Source organism: Leptidea sinapis, chromosome Z, assembly GCF_905404315.1.
Source record: "Leptidea sinapis chromosome Z, ilLepSina1.1, whole genome shotgun sequence".
Lineage (NCBI taxonomy): Eukaryota > Metazoa > Arthropoda > Insecta > Lepidoptera > Pieridae > Leptidea > Leptidea sinapis.
Window position 1 is genome coordinate 25,925,691 of NC_066312.1, and position 11,936 is coordinate 25,937,626.

An 11,936-nucleotide genomic window follows, 5' to 3' on the forward strand; every position below is an offset into this window, starting at 1 on the left:
ACCTATTTCAAGTCTTATTTACATCAACAAATACTATGTATCCATATTATTATAATTAAAATGATGTCTTGTATTATAACAAAAGCAACTTAGCGAATATTGGATATAAATCCAAAAACAATCAAAAAGTTCAGCGCACTCACGGAAATTAACTTGATAATTGCTCTGAGAGTAGATATTATAATCTCTGGTATGTTTGAAAACTTCGGTTGGCTTAAGGGTCTAGTTACCAGGCCATTAAAACTTTATAAAAAAAGACTAGGTAGGTTAGGTACCTATTATTGAGATCAAACTTGGATTTGTATTTCACTGTTTCGTAATTCGTATTTCTAGTGAAAGTACACTGTTTACTTAACATTTTACAAGTAGAGTGATAGTGAGTTTGCTTTTGTAACGTTCGTCAAAAATATTCAGTTGTTTAAAAATAATGTTTAGATATTCCAGAGGTTTGGCGTGTTTCTTTTAGATTCTTGTGCGCTTTAACTGAAAAAAAAGATGTCGGCACACGAGCAAATGAGAGCTATGTTAGATCAACTGATGGGCACAGCACGGAATGGTAATTACTTTATAAAATTTTGACCCTGTAGGTATTTATGCTTGTGATTTTTTTTTAATTTGAGTTATATTGAGTTTTCATACAAAATCGTTAGGTACTGGTCCTACTCCTGTGCGATTTTTGACGTGTTCAAAATATTTCTATATACTTAAATAATGTCTGATAAAATTCCGAGGAAAATCCATGTTCTTTATCTTTTCACTATTCAAATTGTTTTTAGCCTGAAAATACTGATTTTTTTATGACAATTGGACAATTTACATGTGACACATTTTTTTTTAATGAAAATAAGGGACCAGACGAGCAGGACGTTCAGCTCAGATGGATAATTGATACGCCCTACCCATTACAATGCAGTGCCGCTCAGTATTCTTGAAAAATCCAAATATTCTAAGTGGCACTACAATTGTGCTCGTCACCTTCAGACATAAGATGTTAAGTCTAATTTGCCCAGTAATTTCACTATCTACGGCGCCCTTCAGACCGAAACTCAGTAATGTTTACACAGCAGAAATAGGCACCATTGTGGTACCCATAATCTATAGCTGGCTTCCAGTGCAAAGGTAAATTATTACTGGACTTATTTTACTTACTTAGGATGACATGTCTAGGCTTTTCTCTAGGTGTTTCATCATGGAAATGTTTCTAATTTAGAGGTGTTCATTATACTACATAGCTGATAAAATAACCTAATAAATATTTATAATCATATAACCTCTTATTTATTAAAACTGGCAAGCGTTAATTAATATTTATGCGATAGCGATTTTTGTCACCTGCCAAATGCTCTAAGAGGACTGCATTAGAACTAAATTCAAACAAAAGTTGTTTAATATTTATGCTATATGCGATTTATTGTCACCTGCCAAATTATGCTCTCAGGGGACTGCATAAGTAGTAAATTAAATTGAAAGTCCAGTTGTAATAGGAAATATAATAGGCAATCCAATATATTTTGCAACACATTACACAATTTTTTGTTCAAATATATCAGTGTGGTTTTAACCAATTAATATATTTGTTTTTTGTTGCCACTTGCAAATCTCTTGACTTCATGTTACATTTTTTGATTATTGATTAGGTATTAGTAGTATTAGGAATATTATAGTGTGTTTATGAGTAATTTTGAGTTTGTAATTGATTTTTTGTAAATTAGTTATTATTATTTACAATTGTTTAGAGTAAATGAATTTAACCTTTTATAATCGGCAAATGGCCTAGGGCACTAGATTTTTCAGATACACCAAAATTGAAAGTGCCGTAAGGCACATTCTGCCCTGATCAAGTTCTGACTCTTTAGTGTAAGATGATTTATTTTGCATGGTCTTGTAGCTTGTTTCAGTAACTTTCTGATACATTCATTCAAGTCATCATTATAATAAGCAATATATTAAAACACGTAAAATAATACTCATTGACAGACCACTGTGCTCAAAATCACGTCAGTCTAAGGCATACCAAGTTGCGGGGTCACTTGCCAATTTCGACAGGTTAAATTATATAGAGTACATAAACTGGAACAACATATTATTTATTTTGCATAAATAAAATCTGGAGTAATTATATTCTATTATATATATCTATATTAAGTTATAGTTTAAGTCAGTCCTAATTGTGTAAAAGTACAAAAGAAAGTTCCAAACAATTACAAAGTAATAATGCTTACGAAAATATATTGATACAGCTGCAATTGCAATTCTGTAACAATAGTCAATACATGTTGTTCTACGAAAAGAAATAATATTGTAGTGTTAAAAATAATAGACATTATTAAAGTAGGATATCGTTATAAGGCCATTATAATACATAGCCATGTTGAGAAAATCTGAATTAAATACCTTCATATATTATCTATAAATAAATTTAAATGTTTTATAAAAAAAATTGCTCTGTTGTAAATCCTATTACTCCACAGCAGAATATCTAAATGATTATTATGAATATATTTAACACATTGAAATACAAGCTAACCAGTGGGAGGTTCCTTTGCACAGGAAGCCGGCTTGATTATGGGTACCACAACAGCATCTTTTTCTGCTGTGAAGTAGTAATTTGTGAACTTTACTGTTTTGGTCTGATGGCGGTGGTAGCTAGCGAAATTACTGGGCAAATGAGACTTAACATCTTATGTCTCAAGGTGGCAATCGCAATTGTAGTGCGAATTTTAGGGTTTTTCAAGAATCCTGAGTGTCACTGCATTTGGTATGGGTAGGGCATATCAATTACCATGCTGAACGACCTGCTTGTCTCAACCCTTATTTTCATAAAAAAAATACTTAATGCTAATAATATTGCTGAAGAAACTGCACATTATCTGGAATTATAGAGAGTTTAAGTATTTGATAAGAAATATTGTTTTACTATTATACAGTATTATCTAATAATATCACATAAAATGATTTTTTTGATAAAAGAAAATACTGATTTTTATTGTATTTTATTAATAACTTGTCTGATATGCCTGTTGTTAAGGCAAATTACAAACAATTGTCTAATATTTCAAAAAATATGCTTATCTTACAGGTGAAACAGATAAGCATGGGGTAAAATTCTATGATGATAACGTATGCAAATCATTTCTACTACAATGCTGCCCACATGAAATATTATCATCCACCGTAAGTAACTTTGATGTAATTTTATGTTTACTGGGTCTATAAATAGCAAAGCTGTAATTCATTCTCTTCACTGACACCAGTTTTAAATATTTGCAAAAGTAAAAAGTAAAGCTTAAACTTATAACTTGAATTGGGTAACATTATTAATGTATATATATACTTGTCATAAAATTATTATAATACTATTTATTGTGCTAGTTATTGGTAGATGATGTCCTTATGTCTTTAAAATAATTTCCTCATTCCTAACCTGATTGTAAAGATTCCCTCAAATATTTCCATCGGAGTGGCATTAACTGTGGTGAAATATGCTTTTCAGAAATGCCCATCACTCTTTATTACTCATCACAAAACTTAAGAGATGAGGGATAGATTGTATGAGTTAGGCTGTTCTGTAAGTACCAAGATGTACGTATAAAATATTTCTAGTTAGTTGACTGTATACTTAATGCTATACAAAATTTAATTTAATGGAACACTCGGGCTCTTAATTTAAAAACGTATACATTCTTCGGTTTCTATTCCTGCTTTGGTGAGTACAAGATTAAAGTCATAAAAATTTTGAGACAGGGGGAACTATTTGCTGTGTTTCATTATTCATCATTGGGTATGTACTATGGTTAGTTTATACAAATTATCAATTTAATGTGCATGAAGCTATGCATTTCTGGTTAACTCAAAAATAAATCAAATACTTGTAAAGAGTTTCTTGAAATTTCCTCATTTGAGAAACACTAAACTAAAATACAATATTAAACCTGAATTTATAAAAAAAATACGGTTTTGATCAGAAAAATCACAATCTTTTATTTCGTTTGTCAAATAATATTTTGTGCACTGATCATGAAAATTTAATTATGCGATTTGCATTAAAATTAAATACAACAAAACATTTCCTTATAACTTTCATTTTTATTTATATCTTGGTATAATATATTGTAAAATCTTATAATTAATATCAGGGTTAATGAACAGTGACTATAAGTTGTAGCGGTTTTTGTAAGTATAGCTGGTGTGCCATAGTGAGGATGAGCTGTGTTGGTGACATTATTTTGTATGTATTTTTATCTTTTTATGCATTCTGTTAGGGGATTGATGTTCTTGTACTATTCTACTATCATAAAATGTGTTGTAATAGTTATAAGTTTAGTTTGGAGGTGTGACTTCATTGCCATTGTGGCAATTGGATTAACAGCTACTTGAATTGTAGTAAAATGTTTTATAGATTCTCTGGTGGAATTACACTAGTGGAGCATTTAAAAAATTAAAAGCAATATGAAGGTGACAAACAGTGTTCTGCATATATTTACTACATTAAGTTAAAGAAAGTGACTTTATTTTATAACTGTATTGGTGTGTAAGGCATTATTAACTCAACAATCAGAATCAATATATTGTTATATGTTATTGCCTTTGTTGTGGATTGTATTAATCTTATTTTACATCATAAAATTTGAAAATATACATATTATGGAATCTCGATCTTCAAATCTGCTGCAGATTTCCAATAGAATTCCGCTATCATTGTACAAATAAAATGTTATTGCTTTATATGAAAAATATCTGAAAATCAATGTTTATTAGCTTAATAATATAATATTTGGTATAATTTACAGCGCATGGACTTAGGTGAGTGTCCAAAAATTCATGATCTGGCTCTCCGTGCTGACTTTGAATTAGCCTCAAAAAACAAAGATTACTTCTATGATATTGATGTAAGTATGAATAAATTATTTAAAGAAAAAAAAAAACATGTAAGTAAAATTATTTCATAAGGTTATAAATAATGTTAATATTAAAGCATTCTTAATTTGCAATCATTGTTCTAATATTGTAATTAGAAAACCATCGAAATTGTATGGTACCAATATTTGTGTACCAAGTTTGGAGAGTGTATACTATGACAAGTCATTGCTTTATATTATGCAGTACATTTACTGTGATGTCACTCAGAAAATTGTTTTTTAATATTCCTGGGCTGCACTTAATTGTAATGGGCTGGGCTGTGGTGTGTGAACATATTATTACTTTTTCTCTTAAAAAAATGCTCAAATTTAATAATAGGAATATGTAATATAATTTATTGTATCAGAAATATCTCTGTGTATATAATATATTCATCATACAAGTATTATTTATTCATTCAAGAGAAAAAAGAATAAGAGATAATCATAATATACAAATGTGTGGACAGTAACTATATATTATACATTAACAATTTCTTTCAATGGAATGGTATGCTGATTTGTAACTTGTTGCAAATATCAAAGAATAAATTAGAAAAAAGATTGTACAATGTATTTAAAATTTATAAAAGAAAAATAATGTGCAGGCTACAGAACATTTAGAGGCATTCATTGCTGATTGTGATCGTCGAACAACAGCTGCCAAACAACGTTTGGCTGAGACACAAGAGGAACTATCTGCTGAAGTCACGGAAAGGGCTAATGTTGTGCATGAACTAGCAGAACAAATTGGACAAAAATTGGCTAGAGCAGAGGCCCTTGGTGAAGAGGGTATGGTTGAAGAGAGTATGAATCTGATGGTAGAGGTATTGACTTTTTCTTTATCTTTTTAATTTGATTACATGAAAGTTATAAAGGGTGGAATTATATATGGTCAATAACATTGAAAAATTCTCTACAGATCATTTTAAATGGTCAGGTATTCTTCTGTACATACACTTGTGATTGAAATGTAAATAAACAATGATTTGTCTAGTTGAAGTGTCATAACTTTTATTTTTGCCAAATTTACAATTTAATGTTCAATTGTAGCCAATTGGAGAAAGTAGTTTTTTTTATTTCTAAAATAAGCGAACTATGGATGCTTTTCTGAATTATTTCTAATTGAGTGTCAAAGCCGACCTACCTATAAAAGATTAAACTCTTTATAGTGATTAAAGATTATATTGTATTCTTTGTTTTTATTTTATATATTTTAATTGAGTGGCTAAATTCTTTCATGATTATTAATTATTGGATTTACATTTTTTGGACGGATATTGCACTTTGATTTTATACTTCCATAACTCATATGAAGTGTTCTAATTATATGTCCACCACTGTAAGTATAAAAAATGGCTTTTGAGAAAACATAACACCCATAGTTAAATGGCGTGTATTTTCACAGATTGATGAACTTCGTAAAAAGAAAGCTTTGGCTGAACAAGAATATAGAAACTCAATGCCGGCGTCGTCATACCAACAGCAGAAATTGAGAGTGTGTGAAGTTTGTTCTGCTTACCTTGGCATCCACGACAATGATCGTAGATTGGCTGACCACTTTGGTGGTAAACTACATTTGGGATTTATCACTATACGGGAAAAACTTGCCGAGTTGAAGGTGCGTAGAAAAAGAATTCGTAAATAAAAAGTCAGAAGAAGAAATTCCGATTTAACATATAATAACAAAAGAAAACTATCATAATTCAACTACTGCTCCATATGAGGTCAATTAAAGATATGTTTGGATCTTCTTCAAACTGTATCCAAAATTCATTAAAAAAACATCAATAAATAAATGCTGAGAAATGAGTCAGTACAGCTACATATTATTTAAAATTTCATATAAGTTATTTATTTTTATTCAGTATTATACAAAATAGTGTTCCATTTGTGGATAATAAATATTTGCACTAGCTCGTACAACGTTTAGTTATGTGTGTACTACGACCATGCTTTTCTCTTCAGTTTGCAAGGATAAAAAATAAGAATTAGTTGCATCCAGAGTGTGTTATGCTGTATATATATATATATATATATATATATATAGGAGCTCTATTCAAATCTTCGAGCTGTGGCTTCGGTGGACCACAAAGCTTAGATTATGTGTTTTCTAGTTTTAATGGTAGTGATTGGTGCTAATTTTATTATTATGCCTGACTATAAAAGACACACAGTTAAACTACTGAAATTATTAAATATTTGTAATTACTTGGCGATATTTCCAACTTAATCTCTTCTAAATGTTTTTATTATTTACATAAAATATTTACAAAAACTTAAGCTAGAATAAAGCTACAAGCGTGGCTTAGACATCATCCCTGATATGATATATTAACAGGTTATGTTATCAAGATGAGTTTTGTCCGTCTGTGTGTCATAACCTAATTATTGACCTAATTTTTATTTAGAAAACTGTTGACAAGCGCCGCGACGAGCGTGGAGCTGAGCGAGACCGAAGTGGCGGCAGGAGGCACTATGTGGGTGGACGCGAGTTGGACCGGCGCGCGCGCAGACACCGCGAGACGCCGCGCGACCGTGGCGACCGCGACCGAGAGCGGAAGGAGGCTGAGCGGGAGCGGGGCCGGGAACGAGAGAAGGAGCGCGACAAGGAACGGGAGAGACGGTGAGTCAACACTATATAGTGGTAGTTAGGTAGGGCTTACATTCTTCCAGATTAATTAACAATACGGTATAGCTTCGTGCTTACAACATAATATTTGGATTGTGAGCGCCAGAGGGGCAAGTTCGACCGACCATCACGAAGAACTAAGACAGAGAAGTGTAGAGGAAGAAGCAGAATCCATGATCTTCTATGTAAAGTGGCATCTGAGCTGGCTTATTTTTACAAAGATAATTGTATTTTTTATATTTTTATATAAGAGGCAATAAGAGAAGCAAAACCTTGGGATTCCGTGAATTTACTGTGCAATCATTTTCGTAGTAATAGTGTGTACACTAATGTGGAGCCTGAGTTCTTGTCTGTTGACACAATATGGTTCGCATTACACGCTCACTCTGCCCAGCTGATACTATCAATGGACAGTCACACTGCACCTCTCTCGATCGATAATGTGAAATATCTCAGTACAGCTGAGTATCTATTTCTATTATTGATACTAATGTGTTGTACTACGGTTTTTGGGAGTCGAGCATTCCAAGTCAAGATTAAGTGTCGCACACGACAAATTTTTCAAAATAAAAAAATCCACGTCCGTAATACCAAGTGCGTTGCCGGCCCTATTAGTAGTCAAGTTGGCAATCTGCTCGTTCGGTAAGTGTCATAAACACAGTGTGTGTAATCAACAAATGCTTTACTTCCAGTCGCAGTCGTTCTCGTAGCCGCAGCAAGCGCGACGAGGCCCGCAGTCGGGAGAGAGAGCGCGAGCGGGTCCGTGACATGCGCCGCAGTCGCTCGTACCGCTCGGCGTCCCGGGAGCGGCGGCGGGAGTAGTGCGGGGAACATGGCGGCGGCGGGAAGTACGGACCAGTGTTATATTACCCGATGACACATTGAACATCCGTACTTCAATCATTGTGTGCGTAAAAATTCCCAAAATAACAATAATTAATACTTACACATGCAGTACTCTTGGACATTGCCGAATTCAATAGTTCAAAAACACTGGTATAGTGTTTGCTAAATTTTTATGCCGTTTGTTTTACTATTGGGCTGACATAAAACAAGCACGTTTCTTTTAGTTTAGGGGCGCGTATTTTTAGCCATTCCTGTTTGTTAGTTTGTGTAACATTAGCTGGCTGGGATGAAAACAGGTAACGCGTGTGTCTGTAACACACGAATGACCCTTGTTGCCAAGGTAAAGTTTTGTGGGTTATCTTATGTAATAATAATAACAAAAATACAGAAAAAGACTCATTTTTACACATATGTTTGACTTTTCTAACTAATGACATATTAATGATCAGTGAAGTTCTAACAGTGTGAATGTAAATAATGGCATATTTACAGAAATAATAAAATGTAATTATGCAATGGAAATATACTATTTGTAAATTTATACTATGTTATATATCAACTTCGTGGCCCTTGTTGGTTTATTTTATTTATTATTCAACTAGCTTTTATCTGCTACTTTTTTATGGGACTTTTTTTATATGTTGACTGACATAAAAAATATGTCGTGATATGTGTGAAAGACCTAAATCATCTAAATGAGTATTAAAATTTCAAATTATTATAATCTAATAAACCCTTCGGAAGGACTGACACATAAATGATAGGTTTCAGATATATTATGTTATATCTCAAACATATGTTACATGTATAGATGTAAGTAAAATTAAATAATAATAGAGATCGATTTTAAAAATATATCTTTAATTCTTTTTCTGAAAGGAATGTGGAAACATTGACCAAATCATTGCAATTATTATATTGTTAGGTGGAAATCACGAATAACGTAAGCTCGGAAATGATTCTCTTGCTTTCCTTCATCACAACACTTTTTACTCATTATTTATGGATAAGTAGCTAAGGCGAGAACGCTTTAAAAAAAATCTCACTTCGCATTTATAATATTAGTGAGGATGACATCAACATGTAACACCAACTAACAATGATTGTCCGTTAGAACTTCACTGACAGTATCTGTGTTGATATTGTATCAATTTGTAATGTAATCATTACTTTCATCTATATTAAGTGTCGAGGATTAAACATGTTTGGACTGTAGTATAACAGTGATGGACCACAATTACATCATGTTGTATAAATATCATCATAACTTCTTGTGCATTGCCTTCATTATTAATAATTAGATTTCACACATGTTGTGGTATCATACTTTTATGTATCAAGTCAATGCAGTCAAGATATAATTATAAGTTTAAGATAGTTTATTGAATAAGTAATTGTTTATAGCTTAGATCATTTATATATCTAGATAGACTGACAGCTGAAAACACGCCGAAAAAGGTCTACCTGAAGCAAGAGGCTCTATCTAGGTGTATAAATAATCTATGGTTAAGGTAGGATAGGGGTAGGGGGGGGAATGCAGACGAATGTATTCCCTTGATTCAGGCCTCGCCCGATAAGCGGTTTGCTTATAGTTAGTAGTAGTTTTGGATATTCTCAATTTGATATTATTTCATGTCATGCTAATGAAGTGAATAAGATATATATTTTAAAATAGTTTTATTTATAACTAAGGTACCATTGTGTTAGAATTCAATAGTAATTTTGGTTTCACATTTGATGATTATGCATGAGCACTGGTGGTATATACATCCGTCATGCTGCAAATTGATTGAAATTTTTAAATGTCGTGAATTATTTTGGTCCAGCGTCTGGGATGTTAATTGTAACAATTTGTTTTATATATTTGTCTATTATTCTTGTGTTACAATAAAATATAAAATAATTGATTATTGTTTTAACTCCCCTTTTTAGACAATAATAATATTTTATTGAGTAGTAAGTTTGAGGTTTATGTAATGGTAATAGATAATACTAATTCTTTCATACCACCTTATCTGATTCTTGAACTAGGATGTAACGATATTATATTATTATAGTAAGTTTCAGGTTTGGGTAATTCAAATATTTTTACTCAAAATAGGATATATCACTTATTGAAAGTCAAGAAATACCACAAGAAACTCGTCGCGCTTATTTTTTTTATGTAAAAAATATGGTGACACTAAAATTTATTATTTAATAGCCTGAGGGTGGTCGCTCCTTTACCAATCTGTGGTTATCATTAAGTATGTCATTTATGTTATAGTAACTTTCCCAGATAAACAATTCTTTTGAATTTCTTATGATACATTTTCTGGTTCTTGTTGTAGAAGCCCACGCCCTACAAAAGACTAACTCGACCTTGAACTTGCCCTCTTTTGCAACACAGATGGTATTGATATCGGTAGCATTGCAATAGGGTAAGAGGTAATACTTTTACTATAATAATTTATTCTTTCATACTCCCTTATCTGATTCTTGAACGGGGATGTAAATATAGTATACTATTATAGTAGTGAGTTTGATGTTTAATTAATGGTGAGATATAATACTTGCATTATTTATTCTTTCATACTCTCTAATCCGATTCTTGAACTGGGATGTAACAATATATGTATGGTGTTTATTGTTGAAAAATAAGTAAAGAGGTCACTCGGAAATTACATTATATTTATTTAATTTTTACTATTAACTAACTTTTGATAGAACGAAGTCTGTCCGGCCAGCTACTACATATATATATGTGTATGTATTTCCTATAGCACAGTGTAGGGATGGATACTTAGCCCTTTAGTATGTTAATTTACTGCCATTTTTCAAGTTATAAAAAAAAATCTCCCAAGTACACCTTTAGGTTAGCGATAAGGTCTCCTTATTGTACTACCATAATTTTTATATTTTAGTGCAGTAAAGTTTTTTCATTCATTCATTCATATCTCATTAGCGCACTATCATAAAATGACTTGTGAAAGTAAACCTACGACATTTCAATGATTTATAATATTTAGAGTTTCCATCAAACAATTGAAGTATCTTAACATGTACCCACACTTTGTTAACTTATTCTATCAAGTGCTATCCGAAACAGAATTAACGTCACACGGACATTAAATATTCATATTAGGTATTTTTACGTAGATCTTATCTTTACTAGAACTTCACAACAAGCTCAGTTGTAACTACCTTAATGGTTTGAAAATAGAAACTTCCATCATGGAGTCAATGTAGAGTAGTGGGATGGGATCATGTACATAAATAAAACTCCTGAAAGAGATAGTCACAATTTATTTAGCTCCAGTTACAATAGCATTGAATGCTACTTGGCATACATAACTTTTAGTATATTGTCTAATTTGTTGACTAACAGTCACTTAATAGGTACTAAGATGACAAAAGTTAACTAGGTAGGTAAGTAAAATAGGAAATAAACAATTGATTTATCTAACAGTCCAGATGGATTTATATTTGATTTGTACTATAAAATAGCATTACTAAAATATGTAACGTCAACACAGATTTATAATATTCTTATTCGGAGCCCCCTCTAGCCTAAGACTGCC

The 11,936-nt window shown here is 31.8% G+C and overlaps 1 protein-coding gene across 3 annotated transcripts; it reads left to right on the top strand.

The window, feature by feature from the left end:
• Positions 1 to 254: 254 nt before the first annotated feature.
• On the top strand, positions 255 to 10,281 carry LOC126978483 (putative RNA-binding protein Luc7-like 2). Of its 3 annotated transcripts, none has more exons than XM_050827308.1 (8): positions 255 to 376; positions 467 to 556; positions 3,080 to 3,174; positions 4,791 to 4,889; positions 5,507 to 5,725; positions 6,307 to 6,519; positions 7,310 to 7,524; positions 8,223 to 10,281. In XM_050827308.1, exons 2-8 carry the CDS (start codon positions 496 to 498, stop codon positions 8,350 to 8,352), a joined length of 1,032 nt encoding a protein of 343 aa, XP_050683265.1. In that variant the 5' UTR covers positions 255 to 376; positions 467 to 495; the 3' UTR covers positions 8,353 to 10,281. The 3 variants fall into 3 exon arrangements, with proteins under 3 accessions (XP_050683265.1, XP_050683264.1, XP_050683266.1); XM_050827309.1 differs by lacking the exon at positions 255 to 376 and adding an exon at positions 3,494 to 3,568 and having other exon boundaries at positions 508 to 556; XM_050827307.1 differs by having other exon boundaries at positions 266 to 556.
• The last annotated feature ends 1,655 nt before the right edge of the window (positions 10,282 to 11,936 follow it).

Excerpts from the sequence above, each read along its gene's own strand:
- LOC126978483 (XM_050827308.1), top strand. The coding sequence starts at position 496 with ATGTCGGCACACGAGCAAATGAGAGCTATGTTAGATCAACTGATGGGC. Across the intron at positions 557-3,079 it reads GATGGGCACAGCACGGAATG|GTGAAACAGATAAGCATGGG; the intron begins GTAATTACTTTA and ends CTTATCTTACAG. Across the intron at positions 7,525-8,222 it reads GACAAGGAACGGGAGAGACG|TCGCAGTCGTTCTCGTAGCC; the intron begins GTGAGTCAACAC and ends CTTTACTTCCAG.